Source organism: Neolamprologus brichardi, chromosome 12 (genome assembly GCF_056152115.1).
Source record: "Neolamprologus brichardi isolate AB-2024 chromosome 12, ASM5615211v1, whole genome shotgun sequence".
NCBI lineage: Eukaryota > Metazoa > Chordata > Actinopteri > Cichliformes > Cichlidae > Neolamprologus > Neolamprologus brichardi.
In genome coordinates this window covers 36,061,702-36,078,450 of record NC_142115.1, presented here as the reverse complement: position 1 = coordinate 36,078,450, position 16,749 = coordinate 36,061,702, and the positions used below count along the sequence as shown (strand labels likewise).

General features: G+C 38.3%; 1 protein-coding gene across 2 annotated transcripts in view; it reads right to left on the bottom strand.

The window, feature by feature from the left end:
- Window positions 1–16,749, bottom strand: part of LOC102797264 (protein unc-13 homolog B-like) — a 211,869-nt gene that overhangs the window by 22,368 nt on the left and 172,752 nt on the right. The window contains exons 27-40 of one of the 2 annotated variants that reach the window (XM_087849490.1): window positions 16,044–16,282; window positions 14,452–14,537; window positions 14,284–14,319; window positions 13,479–13,520; window positions 11,559–11,685; window positions 9,966–10,062; window positions 7,656–7,799; window positions 3,555–3,632; window positions 3,190–3,267; window positions 2,233–2,253; window positions 1,873–1,911; window positions 1,313–1,345; window positions 1,170–1,184; window positions 1,005–1,034 (exon numbers count right to left, since the gene is read on the bottom strand). In XM_087849490.1, coding sequence (XP_087705616.1) covers window positions 1,005–1,034; window positions 1,170–1,184; window positions 1,313–1,345; window positions 1,873–1,911; window positions 2,233–2,253; window positions 3,190–3,267; window positions 3,555–3,632; window positions 7,656–7,799; window positions 9,966–10,062; window positions 11,559–11,685; window positions 13,479–13,520; window positions 14,284–14,319; window positions 14,452–14,537; window positions 16,044–16,282 — 1,065 coding nt within the window. The remainder of the gene's footprint in view (window positions 1–1,004; window positions 1,035–1,169; window positions 1,185–1,312; window positions 1,346–1,872; window positions 1,912–2,232; window positions 2,254–3,189; window positions 3,268–3,554; window positions 3,633–7,655; window positions 7,800–9,965; window positions 10,063–11,558; window positions 11,686–13,478; window positions 13,521–14,283; window positions 14,320–14,451; window positions 14,538–16,043; window positions 16,283–16,749) is intronic. The other variant, XM_087849492.1, reaches the window with a different exon arrangement.

Below are 16,749 nucleotides of genomic sequence, written 5' to 3'. Positions count from 1 at the left end.
TGCATTGTATCGAGATGAGTCGCCCCCTGCTGGACAATATACAGAGCGGCAGTTTTAGGAATTTAACCCTTTAAAACCGGTCGGAGCGGGCACGCTCCGTTTTGCGTAACTATTTTTAAATCCCGGTAGCACTGCAACCACGTGAGCTAGCGCAATAATTTTTTTTGCCTATGAAACCAGAGAAGTTGTACTTGCATCTTATGCCATCAGCTTGTCCTAGGTCACAGTTTCCTTCCACATATGGCTTTGCAAAAACTCATATTGCACTGCTGGAAATAGTTTATTTTGATGCATATGCTGCTTTTTTGCGAATTTGCATTATAATATTTATTTTCGTTTTTCCTGCAGTATATAAAAATTGGTGTATTTCAAAAATAAAACTATGAAGACACTCAAAATAAATTTCCTGTGGTGGGAAACTATTTTGTGCAACTTTTTTGTATTTACAGTTTTGAGGGATAAGCCTCTTAAATTTCTCTAACTAGAAATATATGTTAAAAAAACAAAAATGATTTTCAATTTTTTTGTAGTTTATTGCACTTTTTTGCAATTTATGTAATTACTATGCACTTAATGCAGACATATTATTAAAATCTGGGCTGTAATGGTTGTATTGATGTATAGCAACTTGAAATGCTCCCAAAAATGGCTCCACAGCATGTAAAAATATAATATAAGCTCTGGCGGACTTGGTTCTATGGTAGGTCTTAAAGGGTTAAAGGCTTTTCAAATGACGACTCCATCCATCTTTTATATACAGTCTGTGCGTTCACACCTTTCAAATATTACACCTGAGCTTGTTCTGAAACCGTTTTTGTCTCCGTTACATTGACTCTACATGACAACAAACTACCGACTGCAGTTTCAGCGATTGAGTCTACTTCGTCAGAACTGAATGTGATGATTGTGTTAACAGCAGTCAAATCTCCTGTTTTAATCTCATACAGATTTCTACTTTAATATCATCGCAGCTCTGAGGAAGAGTGTGATATTCTCCTCCTTACCTCAGATCCCTCAGAGTCTGAGCAGCCAGACTGACGTTGCCATCGACAAATTAAAATAGAAACATAAGAAAACGAGGTCAAATGAGACAAATGAGAGAAAAAAGGACATTTGAGGAAGCTATATGAAATATAAATGTTGGCTGTGACCTAGAAACCTTATCTCACCTTGGTCTCCACTGACTGTTAGCAAAAAGGATCAAACCCACACAAATGCGGTCATTTAAAAAACACAAGTAACATTTTATAATAACAAAAACAGACTAAAGTAGATTTCAGGAGTTTTTTATCTGCTGTTGTGGCCTACCCACCATGTCATCGCCGCCTTCGTTGTCAGAGACAGCCTGGTCCAAATATCATAAGGAAATAAAAAGAAGGTGCATAAAATATATGAAAAAAGAAAACGACAAACCCACAAAGGAACGATCTCACCAGGAAATAATCCTCTGCTATGGTTTAGTAAGGACATGGATAATGAACTATAACTTTCAGCTTGGGATTTTAGAAAAAGGTTTTTTGCTTGTCTATAGTTCATCCGGCTTAACGTTTCCCATTTAATTTAGCGTTTTATTTAATATGTAAGTGTATTTAAAGTGTTTGTCTATTATGTATATTATTTGTTCATATAAAAGCCTGACTACAGCCAGCAACAGCTGTAAACTCCATTGATTTAAACTGTGTTGTTCCCATCAAAAAACCTTCACAACAATAAAAATAAACTGGTCTTTTTTCGAATCATCTTAAATTAAAAAATAAAAATAATTGTCACAGCAAATATTTGGACTTTCACAGAAAAAAGCAACGACGACGGCAGTCAGACACAACAGGGGAACAGAAACAAATCAAACCAGTCAGAAAGAAGTCGACCCACCTCCTCATCACACTCATCGGGTTCCTCCTCATTCTCAAGCTTTCGAGAAAAACAAAAACACCACGAAGAGAATGTTTTGTTTTTTTAAAAACACACATCTACATCATTTATATCAGCTGGAGTTGATTTTGAGGAGTGAAAACTGGGAGTCTGGGAAGAAGGAGAGGAAGCTCTAGCTGTTCTCTTGTTTATGAGTAAATTGGGATCAATCTAAAAACAGACACACGCACTGCTAGGTGGAAAAAGGTTTGATGACAGGAAAGAGGTGTGGAGTGGGTTTTACTGTACTCAACAGATCGTTTTGGGTGGAGGTGGAGCCACAGGGAAGCAAAGCAAAAACAAAACCCCACTGAGACATACCATCTCCTCCTCAGCTGTTAACTGCAGAAAAAAAGACACACACTTAACTCTCGCCTTCTTAAATCTGTGATTATATACATGCAGGCTCACACTTGCTGCAGCTTTTGCACCTTTGTATTTTTTACACCTTGAAACTACAATCACAGGCTGAGCAGAAGGAAAGATTCCTGCATCCACAGAAGGTTCAGCTCTGCTGCTTCTCCTTGTGGTGACTGATGAACCCAAATACATACCAAATGGGTTCATTGTAGAAATTAGGTCACACCTGGAGGACGGGGAGGCGACCCAAATAGGTCCAGCAGTGGACTTCAACACACCAACAGACAAAATGGATTTCTTTGTGGCTCATAGAGCTTTCAGTGCATCAGTGCTCCACCAGATAGATTTTTAAACCTTCGTCCTATGTGCTTTTTGAGTATGACTGGAACTGGAATGCTGACCACATTCGACTGCAGTGTGCACCTAAATTAAGTTTGTAAAGTGAAGGTTCCCCTTTGTCTGTTCGGTCAACCTACGTTTGTAACACACTCTGTTCTGCACAGGTGTTGTAGCTCAGGAGATAGAGCAGGTCATCTACTAATTGGAACATTGGTGATCCCTGGCCGCTCCACTCTGCATGCCAAATATCCTTGGGCGAGATACTAACCCAAAGTTGCTCTGTGATGCATCCATCAGGGTGTGAATGTTAGAAAGAAAACACTTAAGCATAGAAAAAAGTTTGTTTGAATGAGGCATGTTGTATAAAGCGCTTTGAGTGCTCAGCTGGAGCAGAAAAGTGCTATAGATGAACCAAATCCATTTACCATTTTTCACTTTCACACTTCTGAACAGAAAAAAGTGTTTTTTCTGGCATTTTTCAGTCATGTACTTCATGGAAAAGTCTTTAAATCAGCATTTTGACCTTTTAAGTGATTGAAATCAGTGTGTGTGTGTGTGCATACACCTGTTAATGCTCACCTGTTTTGCTCCCATGGACTCAAACATCTTCTCCAAAAGGACTCTCATCTGCTGGATGTTGTTCATCAGCACACACGGCTGGAGGAAGATAAATCAGGGAGGCAGCGTTTGTAAGCAGACCAAACATAAATGATGAATTTAAAAAAAGAGGAAAAGTCAAGAATATAAAATTAAAGTAGATTAACAAGATAAAAGGGCGATGACAGGAATATTAAAGACTGAAGTTAGATGAGTAAGAAGCAACCACTGAAATATTCATCCACTCCAAAGAGAGTTTACTAGCTTTCAAAGTGTCTCCCTCCAAATCAGAGATGAGCCCTGAGGGAGGTGTTTTGGTAGCAGAGTGGTGACGCAGCAGTACTCACTATCTTCTCCTTCTCACAGTAGGAGGGGAAGCTCTTGGCCAGCAGAGCAGAGTACTGCAGGAGCACTTTGGTGATCGTCTGTGGAAACAAGATAACACTCACATGGGACGTGCTTTCCCTGGAACACTGATGTTTAGCCTTTTAGTCTGTTGAGCTGAGAGCACTGCTGTTTGAACTCAGGTAGCATCAGACACTCGCACTGTGCTAACTGAAAATGTCAGTCTGTCTGCCTTAAAGAGCTGCGTGTAGTTTCAGGACAACACGAGCTAATCTAACGTTAAAGATAATAAAGAAGATGCCTCATCGTTTGACTGATCTACTTTTTGTAAATATATGTCAGATATGTGTATGTCATGGAAATCTGAGCTTCTAGTGAGAAACCAAATGTCATATTTTGCGTGATTAGCCATTAAACAGTCTTCACGGCGCCCGCTTCATAATAACACCGTGTGATGTCTTTCATGAGCCCACCTGAGAACAGCTGCCACCAGTAGGCTCCGCCCAAGCACTGGAAAGTCACTCACACTGCACTGCATTGTGATATTTTGCATGCCAATATTGTATTGATACAGGAACACCAAATATTAATATCTTATTATATAATTTGCAAATATAAATGAAACAATGTGTCAGAGTTCATGTGACATTGTGTGATGCACACAGTGCCATCAGCTGTTGGAAGATCTTGCAGAAAATCGCTGCTGATAAATCAGAGACGTAAAGAAGCGCCCTTCCTCTGTTTAAGCACTTTTAAAAGGTGTGCAGTTGTCAATCACTGGCCTCACTGCATGTTTCTTGTTTAGTTATCGCATCCTTTATATGAGAAAACACATAATAATCAAAGGAAAGAGATGAGATTTGCATGAGCTTTATACTCTTCAGCACGCAGGCAGCTGGACTCTGTAACGTGCTCGATGAAGACGCCCTGCATGAATAAAAGCTGAAAAAATCTTTCTAACATTTATAATGTCCAGCCAGAGAACTGGTTGCTTTTTGATGGGAAACAATGAATGACATGTTTGCTTGCAATAAAAACTCAACAGGGCACTTTTAAATAAATCACAGAGTTAATTTGTCATCATCACAGTGGTAACTTGTGCCTCACAGCACCGTGGGCTCACCTACTTTCTGCTGACTCAGCAAGATTACAAACTATTGCATTAAACATGCAGCTTGATAGTTGCCTGCACGGCTTTGTGCGGCTTTATATCACTCAAGTTCTGCAGCCGTCTCTCTTTCCTCACACTTCTAATTATTGTTTCTTGCATAGGGAAGCAGAACAATGTGAAACTGGAGGGTGATGAAGAGATGAGGAAGAAATAAAGGCAGACATAGACGGGAAAGTAGGAACACAAAAGACAAGAGTCCCAGGATTGATGGGATGGGTAGAGATGAAAAGACTCAGGAGGAGATTAACATGAGCGGAGCGGCACAAAATGAAAAGCGAGTCAGGGGTCGGGGACAGAGAGATGGACAGCTCAGAGTGATGGCTTACATTAGCCTTTCTTTATTTAATGAGTCCCGTATCGATCGAGCCATAACACCAGACACGTGCACACACAGTTTCTCTGCAGAGGTTGGTTAGATTGAACGGCTCTGCTTAAAAGGACCTGCCTTAAATTACATTAAAAAAAAAACATAACCCTAAAACAGTTCAAACATTTACATGCGGATGGTGTTTTCGATAGTTTTCCCAACTTGTCTTCTCGTTATAATCTCCCTATCACCCATTTGTTTCGCTATTTTGAAATTCAAAATTTTGTTGCCAAGCGTTTCCCAAATTTCCCCTCTTTACCTCCAGAACAGCAGTGGGAAACTACGCTATCATTTATTCCTCATCACAGAGGAACCATTTCGAAACTCTATGATGCTATTCTGTCTTTTAGTAACCACTCTAATGTTAAGCTTAAGTGTCCATGGGAAGGAGAACTAGGAATTTGAATACATGAGGAGTCTTGGGAACAGGCTATAGCGAGGGTACGATCTTCCAGCTCCTGGACTTATTCAATTGAAGGTCATACACGGTGCATTTCTCTAAGTCTAGACTTTCTGAATTGTATCCAGAAGTGGAAAATAAATGTGATAAATGCCATGGTTCTCCTTGTCACCTTAGCCACATGTTTTTTCTGTGTCCTGAGCTACAAAGTTTCTGGACAGGGTATTTTGCTATTATGTCAACTGTTCTTGGGGTAACTCTTCGTCCTTGTCCTCTGATTGCTGTATTTGGGATTCCTGTTCGCTTACTTACACTTGATTCCACACAAAAGGATATTATAGCCTTCAAATCCCTATTAGCGAGGCGTCTAATATTGTTGCATTGGAAGTCTGTTAAGTATCCTACTATTTCCCGGTGGCTTAAAGATGTCATGTTTTTTTTTTAAACTTGAAAAAATTAAATATACGTTGAGAGGTTGCACAGCCAAATTTTTTCACAAGTAGCAACCCTTTATCTCTTATTTTTCTAGTCTAGAGGTATTGCCTGTTTAAATGTACTTCTGTTACTGTTATATTCCTCTAATATGTTTGATGGTTGTGTTGATCTGTGTGGGACTGGGGGGGGGTGGGGTGTCTTTGTTTTAGAATGCGTTGTTTTTTTTCATATATATATATATAAGTTTATTTACTTAGGAAAATGAAGAAAGGTTGATTGTATTTCGGTAACTGCAAGTACTGTTGTTTTCTTTTTTCAATAAAAAAAACCCCCCATAACCCTACACTTTACGCCCTGTTTGTATGTTTTACAGAGAAATACCTGAAACTCGTTAGTGAGTTAGAAATGATTCAAGAGACTAAACAAAGAAGACTCGAGTAAAGACCTCAGTAGGAGTCATGATCTAAAGCTGCACCGAGCAGGAACTTTCAGGTACAGAATCTCACCTCTGCACCACTGATGGATTACAGTCATGAAAAACTCCAAACAAACAACTGCACACCAGAGTCACATGCTAGTAAAGAAATAGACATGAAATTCTTTAAGTGCAAGAAAATTCTGATCTCAAAGCCTTCTGCAAAATAAATGTCTACATTTATACGACCTCTTCCCTTTGTATGATGTATCGGGGACGGCTGGAGCTAAACCAGCTAATATTTCTGTCTTGAAATCACTCAGAAACAATTCAGTTTTACTAGATTATAAAAGGAGGAAACCGTCTTCTAAAAAGGCTGATGCTTTTGAATAGAGTCAGATGATCTTCTTGATTAACTGATCAAACCACGCTACCCACTATCCCACTTTAACTTGTCCAAATATCCAAAACAAAAAATGTGTGTGTTATGAGCAGTGAGGTGCAGGGAAATTCAAATATTTGAAAGGATAGAGCAAATATGAAGTTTTTTCACACAATCTCTGAGCATGAGAGAACAGTCGCTGTTAAACCCGAGTCTGTGCTATATCAGATTGCACTAAAGTGCAAATAGTGCAGCAAATATTCTGGTTTCACTCTGAGCTAGTGGTCATCATCTCTGCGTATTTCCCCAAGTGCAAGCGTGCTTGACGTGAACCGACTCTGCTGCTGCAATACTCCAGAAATGTACAGAAACCTATTAGAAGGGTTTGAGAAATTACTGAGGAAAATTATAGAAAAAACACTTTTAGCTCATTAACTGGATTTAATTAAACAGAAATATTCTGTTAATTTAGAGTAAATTATGTTTACTCTTGTTTAAACTTCATTTCTGTCAGAAGTTTATCCAGTTTATTATGACAGGCCATGCTCGATGTTTTATAAACTGACAGAAATTCAGTTTTTCTGCTTTTCTTCTTTTGCAGATTTCACACTTTCAAACTGGGCCTCATTAGACCCATCGGTGGGAGGATTCTGGCCTCACTGGCTGCATGCGTGATACGCCTGCACTAGAGGTAAGAGCCAGTGAGTATTTTTGTAAAGCGCTCTTAAAGAGTAACCTGACCTATCAACAGCTGTTCTTGGAAAGCAAAAGGATGTTTTAATATGCTCATAATGTGAGTCATGGCCTCTGCATATGTTCACGTTTACCCAGAAAACAGAGAATTGAATAAAAAACTGTCAGATCTGAGATGTTTTTCAGTGCTCCAGAGACCAAAGTTACGAAATGGGCTCTAAACAAAGGCACAGGGCTCACCTTGGCAAAGCGTCTGTTGTAATGTGCCACCACCGTGGGGTCAGGGCAGTCCAGCTTCTTGATAATCTCAAAGCTCTGATTGAGCTGAGTGAAGATGTCCACCACCGAGCTGGAGAACAGAGCATGCTCAGATGTCTGTTGAAACTACAGACAGAGGAACAAGAGGACATTTTTTTACTTTGACACAAATAAAAAAACAAACAGTCTCCCTACGCTGTGTTCCTCCTTCCTGACTCGTCCTTCCCTTCTTTCATTTAATGCACCGTATTCTTCAAATACTAATATTAAACCTACACCTTTTCGATGTATTGCTCTTTTTGCATCTTATATACTCCACAAAAGGTTCAGCTCCAACTTGCAACTATGTAACCTCTTTTTACCACTTTCTTAATGATTTTTATGAGTCAAGATAAAATGAGAAAAACGTATCTAAATGCTTAATCTTTGCTGTTGTTGTCCTCTTTCGATGTTTGAAAATGCACATGCAGGCCAAGCCGTGTGAGCATGACTGAAAATAACCACCTGCTCAGGCCACAAAAAGGGCCAAACCTCCTTTAGGACACACAATAGCACAATAAACCAACAAATAGGACGGCAGAGTGCAGCTTGGGGATCAAGAGGAGGCAGACAAACACTTGTTCATCATTCTTCTAATCTACGAAAAGTCGGCCAAAAGCAGAAGGAACCAAAGGGAGAATTTGAACAAAAGGTCATGAGTCTGAAGCTGTCTTTTATTCTGTCAGTACTGCAGAAAGCTTTCCTTTTTACTGCATCGTTGTTCTACTGCGGTTGCACTCTGGTGCCATGACAACAACATGATCAACAACTCTTCCTCTGTGCTCTCAGCTGCTGGGCGCATCAAGCACAATCAGGTTGTATCTGTTATGTGATATTAGATGTGCTGTTTTGTAGGTTTATTTGAACAACAGCCTGATAATATATATTTTTAATCACAGGCACAACCTGCAACAGAAATGCTCACATTTAAGCAGCTTTCATGCGACCTTTTATCAGGATGTCTGAAACTTCTGGAGTGATTTATATTTGTGCTTTTTCATTTTTAAGATGTGCGTCACCTTCCACTTTACATCTCACGTCCCCTCCTCTGCCTCATGTAAGCACCGTGACCTCAGCAGTGTCCAAATGGCAAGAAAACATAAATTCATCACATTTAGGCAAACCTTGTAAAGTAATATCGCTCATAATGGACGAGATCACAAACATAACGTCTCATTTTCACGAGCGAGAAGCCAGCAAATTGTTCCCGTTTCCCATGATTCAATTCTGTTTTGTGGTAAAGCAATTTACAGGAAATACAGAAACGTTCACTGAAGCTTTATAGAATTAAATTACACATTTTCTTCAAAGAGGACAGTTTTTGATGCTCGGATAACGACGTTGTTGAAACTGACGAGAAAAACAAGGAATGCATAACTAAAAATCTCTCTTGTTTATTACACGCGGAGAAGTACGCATACCTTTATTTAGAAAGCGTAGCCATGACGTTCATAATGTCCCCACATCATCAGTTCTCATTCACACGGCTTCACTAGCAATAACATCTCCCCCACCAGCTCCTCACAAACAAACAGGATCGAGAGGCACACCTGAACAAAGGCTGGAACCCACGTGTACGCTGTGCCAGTGCTCAGCCCAGATACTCGAATGTGCCCGAAGCCTCAGCGTTTTGACTTTCAGCTAAGGACAGTGTGGGAGATCTCTAAGGGGTCGGGGGCTGACAGTGAGGCTTGACACAACGAAACCGTGTAGGGCTAAAAGCTCTGACGTAAGCCTTTGTTCAAAAACAGCAGCAACAAAAATAATACGGTTGTTGTGCACACACACATCTGATTTTTGAGCATGAGCATCACGACAACGACGTGGAAAAAAGCAAGATCAGGATCAGAGCTGCAAGATGACGTTTTTGTCCACAGATTATTAAACAGTTTGTGTTTTTAAAAAAATATTCATCCACTTAGCAAAAAGTCAAAAATGATGCTGGTAAAACTGGTTTATGTTTACATAATCAATGGACTTTTTAGCCAGATCAGCCCATCACAGCCAGCCTGCTGATACTCCACCACCCCGAAGATTTCTTCAAACATGACATGAAATGAGCTCTTCTGGATTAAAAACCCGTGTTTGACCGAGCACTACCTCCTCTTCCCTGCGTACATCTTCATTCAGACTCTAACAGAGAGCTCTGACGATAAACTTGCTTATTCAAAGGAGTCTGTGACACTTTTGTTTTGCTCACGATGACGTGACAACTTTCAGCAAACAGAATAATTTCTCCGGAGTCTGACTCACCCCTTCTCTCTTGTCTCTCTCCAGCGCTCCGTGCATAAACTCCATGGATACCTCCTCATTCTCAGCGAGCCAGGCAAGGACAAACTGGAGAAACCATCTGAAGGAATAATAGGAAACAGACAAAGCTAAACAAAGTTTAATCTTCTCTTTGACAGCCTGAAAAACTGGAACGTTTGCAGATTGAAAACGTTTTCAAAGCTCATCTGTCCATGTACGATCTGAGCCTTGAAAAGATCCGATATGTGATTAGTAATAACAGCGGTAAGTTTTACAAGGTGTGGGGGCAATTCCTGAAATACTTTTCCAGCCTCCAGGTTGCGAACCTGACTTCCAGCATTACTCAGTAAGTCCTCCCCCCCCTTCTTCTTTTTTTTTAAATTTTTTAAATTTTATTTTTTTTTTTCTAGTCATGTGTGTTTGTCTTATTTTTGTTGTGGTTGTATTTGCAATTTTTTTGTATTTTTTATTTTCATGTGTGTGTGGTTTTTTGTTTTGTTTTTTGTTTCTGTTGTTTGTTTTTTCTTTTTTCTTGCTTTGTTTATTTTATTTTTTTCTTTTTGTTTTATTTTGTTTTATTTATTTTATTTTTTTCTTTTTGTTTTATTTTGTTTTATTTTGTTTTATTTTTTTATTTTTGTTTTATTTTGTTTTATTTTTTTATTTTTGTTTTATTTATTTATTTATTTTTCTTTTTGTTTTATTTATTTATTTATTTTCCCTTTTTGTTTTATTTTGTTTTATTTATTTTATTTTTGTTTTATTTATTTATTTTTTTTCTTTTTGTTTTATTTTGTTTTATTTTTTTTTTCTTTTTGTTTTCTTTTGTTTTATTTATTTATTTATTTTTCTTTTTGTTTTATTTTGTTTTATTTTTTTTTTCTTTTTGTTTTCTTTTGTTTTATTTATTTATTTATTTTTCTTTTTGTTTTATTTTGTTTTATTTATTGTATTTATTTTCCTACCTGGCCTGAGGGATAGGGGTTCTAAGTGGTATGGGTAGGGGGTAAACTGATGTAAGCAATTACAAGACATGTGAGTGTGTCATTAATCTGTATTCTAATATTTCAGTTCAAACAGTCACTGTGAAACTTACTTGTCTGTTGTTTAACGGTTCTGTGTGTATCTGTTTTTCTTTGTTGCTTTAAATCAATAAAAATATCTTTGAGAAAAGAAAAAAAAAAGCTCATCTGTCCAAAAGTCATTTCATTACAGTTCTAATTTACCTGATTTGTTTGGCGTTTTATATTTTACATCCACATGTTATAGTTTGTAGAATAGAAATAATTAAGTGTAAAAACGTCTTGTGCCTTTGTATTAAAAGGTCATTTCTCTGTGAGCCTATTGAATTTTGGTTATCTAAACTGTGAAACAGAGCAAAGGCCTTGGGAAAAAACTGCTCGCTGATAACTCTTCTGGCTAATGTTATTATTCTGTCCTCCATATTTCTAGTGTCAAAACCCAGAGAGAAATGCTTCGAGTGTGTGTTTGGTATGCAACATCACACCAAATCTAATTGGAAAGTCAGAAAAATCAATCAACAAGAGCTCTTCTTTGTCTGAAGGAGAAATAATGAGAGAGAAAACATGGTCTCACGCAGGGTATTCTGGCACAGCGTCGATGAAGGCGGGCAGCTCCTTAACGTACTCGTTGTGCAGCCACTTGACCTTAAAGTGCAGGTTCATGTAGTCAGCAGTCTTACAGAGCTTATGCTTCTCGTGTTCTGTAAAACAACAACAGCCACAACAGCAGAAGTAAAGACAGGTTTAAAATCTATGAGGATTTTGATAAAAGACTAACCAAACTCATCCGAGAATCTTTTATTTATTCTGAATACCTTTAAAGATTTTTTTAAAGAGTGAAGTGAAGAGTGTGAAGTCTGTTGTTCAGGAGCCAGCAATAAAAAAGTGGAGCCTTACTGTGCTTCCTTAAATACATCGTAGATTCTTAATCTTAAACAGAGATAAAGTCCTTCCACGTTTCCATGAAGTTCATCACATACTCTAAAGCAGCGGTCCCCAACCCCCGGGCCTCGGACTGGTACCGGGCTGCGAGAGTTGAGGCTCAGGTGTGAAATGTATAGTTTTCAGGGTTTTTATCGGTTTTCAGCGTTATTTTGTTATCGTTTTTATCGTTAACTCGGTTTTCCTGGGTCTTTTCACGTGTGTTATGAATAAATCTTTTTTTTTTTTCCGTACTGGTACTAGTTTTATTTTGTTGTATTTATCCGCGACACCTTAAAGGCTGGTCCGTGAAAATATTGTCGGGCATAAAGCGGTCTGTGGCGCAAAAAAGGTTGGAGACCGCTGCTCTAAAGCAGTCTTTGTCCCCAAAGACTGCTTTAGAGTATGTGCTTTTAAACGTACTTTTAAAAGCAGCACTGTAATCCATCATAATCCAAATGTCATTTGTATGAAATGAACCAACCAAAAACAGCCAAAGACTAAAAACTGTGGTTTCAAACACTAATTTCACTTTGTACTTTATTTGTAGAATCACCATTTAAAGTAAATAAACACTTGAAAAAAGAGTCAAATTAATAGAACAGCTCCAGCAGTGTATTCTACTTCCACTGTATACTCACGTTAGCTTTTTCTACCTGTGAACTTTCCATCTAACATTCAGCCTCCTGTGAACACACAGGAGAGCAGCTCGGGGCGTCCAGACTAGACCCACCAGGGACTGAACCTCCACCCTTCCCATTAGTAGCGAGAGCTGCTCTGCCTCCTGAGCTACATCCACTACACAATATACAACAGCTGTATCCTGTTTTCAGTCTGTGACTTCTAATAAGAAGCTTCATTGTCTCATATGTTTGGAGCCATGTTATGGCCATCTATACACAGTACAACCAATGAGAGCTTTTTCATGTTAGGATATCTTCCTGGTTTGTCCAATTACACCCTGTGGAAACGACCCAGTCAGCTAGACGTTAACAACGTAAAGGTGAGAGAAGCTGATTCAGACTGTAACCTTCACACCGCTCGTCTTAGATTCTCGGCATAATTCTCAATAGAAACGCCGTCAGAAACAAACATTTTCTCATTAAGATCCTCACACTGATTACGTTACAGAACATTTGATAACATGTTGAAAATTAATAATTATACCAGTATTATAGACTGTTATAAGCTGTTTTTACCGGGTTGAACGTGGAGATGCCTGCTCTTTTCATATCAACACTCCAATACTCAGACTGCTACACATGTGTTAGTAAAATACGTCCACTAGGCTAATAGTTTTCATGATTGCAAGTTGATGCACTCGTTTTTCTCCGTTATTGTCTCACTCCTAAAAAAAATGGATAAATTATACAGAGAAACAACATCTGCATCATTTATGAAGAAGGATGTACACACATGGATCGAATAAAGGGGGAATGTTTGTTCTAATTTAATTAAGTAAAAGATAAATGCAGTTAAACAACTTTTACTGGTGCAAAAACAAAAACCCTTAGTAAAATATTGAAGACAAAAGAAATGTGTCCATGCACACTCATCACAAACACACTCTTACCAGCGTAGAAGTCAACTTTGCGGATATGAAATGTGGCAGGAGCTGAGATGGCAACAGAAATATGACAAAAGCAATAAGAATAGAAACTGAAAGAGAAGCAAGTTTGTGGCAGCAATAACTGAGATGAGAACGGCTTCAGAAAAACACGTTAGAAGAAAAATACTAGAGGAGCTGGAAAGTACACTACGCACAAAACAGAAGGCTGGAAAACCAGCCACCAGTCAAATTTGCTACTAAAGTCTACTTTTTCACAAGTTTCTCTTTGTTGCTGAGAAACAACTACAACACTAAACTCAACACACAGGGTTACAGCCAAGTTTTAAACACCTCACTGCTCAGGTGATGTGTTTTAGGACACTAGCTTTTACAGTTTCAACAAGTCTGACGTGAGACACAATCAGAAGTCAGAATACTGAGCAGCTAAGCAGATCTCAGCTGACTGTTAGGTAGCGAAGTTAGCTCATTATGAGGACTAACCTATATGCACTTATCTTGAAAGTCCACACATTTCTAAAGTGGAGGCTCCTGGGAAAATCACTGATGTTATAAAAATATCAACATAACACCTGCTTCCTGTATTTTCCCCTTATCAGCAACAGTCTCAGAACTTTGCACACACTTTTATTTGATATTACGATGAACATTTCTTACTCTCTGATGCTTACTGTCAGTGTGTTTTAGCTCAGTGCTGAGAGGCTTGAACATGTTTTTATAGAAATGGTCTCAGGAGATGCTTAACCCTATTCTGGAATCCTGATTACTGACTTTTCTGACTGTATCTCCATATTTTTGTCTCTAATCTCACCATTCTTCCAGTGGTAGTGGTCAATCTTATCCAACACTGAAGGAGATGATGGATTGAAGAAAAGACAGTGTGAATGCAGAAGGGAAGGAGTTGGTTTCTCTGAGATGTCTCTGTCACACACACACACACACACATATACTGTCCAAGTATGCAAAGATATAGTCTCACCCTCTAGGGCATATTTCATGTCTTGAGCGAAGAGCATCCACATGACCTCTGCGCTGACTTTACCCACATTGAGCTCTTGAGGAAACCTGGAGGAATAAAGAAGTAAAACAGTAAAAATACTCGTTACTCTGCAAGTAACGGGGGTCACTGCAGCCCCTTTCTCTTCCAGTGTAACTGGAATCTGAAGGATTTTTGGAAATGTTGTTAAATGTTGCCCTTTAAACTTGTCTTGATCATCTGGTTGGCTGCTGTTACTTTGCTTATGCTTCCACTGAGCCCAAACATACGATTGCGGGTTTATCCAGGATATCATTTAATATCTCAACTTGAACACAATATCTGTTAAGCTCTAATCCAAGCTAACAGCTGACCAAAAAATAGTTATTTGAGTTTAGTAGCACCCACAACCTGTTGGTTTTATCATCATCATCATCGTTTATTTATATAGCACTTTAAAAACACACCTGGGAGACCAAAGTGCTGAACAATACAAATATAAACATAGGAATAAAATAGCAAAAACCAGACGGAGCAATAAAATGTCAGTTACCCACAGAGTTAAAAGCCAGGGAATAAAAATAGGTTTTTAATAAGGACTTAAAAACTGGCACTGATGGAGTTTGTCTAATATGGAGAGGAAGGTTATTCCAAAGCATTAGAGCCACAACAGAGAACGCTCGGTCCCCTCTAAGTTTCAGCCGTGACTTAGGGACTGAAAGCAGCAGCTGCTCAGCTGACCGAAGCGAACGAATGGGGACGTGGGGCTTCAACAAGTCAGACAATTAAACAGGTGCCAGACCATTTAGAGATTTAAAAACCAATAAAAGGACTTTAAAACGGATCCTGAATTCAACTGGAAGCCAATGTAGAGAAGCCAAAACCAGAGTGATGTGCTCGAATTTCCTTCTGCCAGTTAAAAGTCGTGCCGCAGCATTTTGCACTAGTTGCACGCGTGCAAGTGTTTTATGTTGTTAACTATTAAACCTTATTGATCAAAAGCTCTGGTTCAATCATGGCCATGTTGGTTTTTTTAAAATGTTACTTCCCTTGATCTATAGCAAACCAGAAGTAGATTTACCCGGGACTTGTCCTGGTTTTGCAGTGCCTTGTGGCAGTAAAAATAGCTGAATAAATAAAAATAAAAAAAGATTGTTTATAACAAAAGAAAAGATTCTGTTGCAACGTACAAAGCTTTTGTGTTTTGGAGATTTTTTTAATCTAGCACCTCCACAGACCACACAGTTTGCTCAACAATAAAAGTGTTATTTATTTTGTTATTATATTTTTTTATTAAAAAATACTTTAGTTCCTAGTTGATCTTTTATACTTTTGTAGTAAACAGTCTTTTTTTTTTTTTTTTAAATGTATTTAGCTGTTTTCACTGCCTTAAGGCAAAACCTACACAGGTTCTTATGTTTTTATTTTGTGTTAAGCACAATGAGCTTACGTATGAATAAAATGTGCTATATGTCTTTAAAAATTCATTACAATAGATATATAAGTTAAAAAATATAATACACTTGATAATTCTGCTCCATGAAGACAACTTTTGCAACAACACATTTCCCAGAAGACAAAAGAAAACCACTGACTGGTTAATGATGGGCGTGTACGAGTTCTTATCCTCCTCAATGATGGACACAATGAGTGTGATGAGTTTAGGCCAAAAGTCCAGATTCTGGATGCTTGGGCCCTGCTCTTCCGGTTGACTCTCCTCTTTCTTCTCCTCCTCTTCCTCCTCTTCTTCATCCTCCTCCTCTTCATCATCATCTTCAGCTTCCTGACCCTCTGCTTTTTCCTTCTTCTTCTTCTTCTTCTTGTCTGGCTCGGGCTGCATACGTGAAAAACAATATGAAATAAAGGAAGAATTGACTTGCCTGACATGTTTCAGTTCTACACAGAAGCTCAAAACAAAACAAGTTCAGAAGTTTGCTCGACAGTTGAAATTTCGATGAATAATTTATCATTTTTTTTCTCTATTTTACTAATATGACACATTCTAAAAAATGTTCTTGCTCCATATTTATGTGAGAAGGTTTTGTACACTCCACGAAGCTGAAAATGACACCATTAACACATATTTTTAATTTATTCGGGAACTCGAATGGTTTAATGACTTTAGACACACTAATACAAAAATCTTTCTTGGCAAGGTTAAAAATTTCGCTTGTTCTGGAAATATTTCTGTGGCTGCTACAGATAGGGGCTCATTAGAGCATCGCTTAAACCAGGCTGCAGTGCAGATTAATGTGATTAATATTGAAATTTGAGGAGTTGATGTAGAAACTGAGAGTTAAA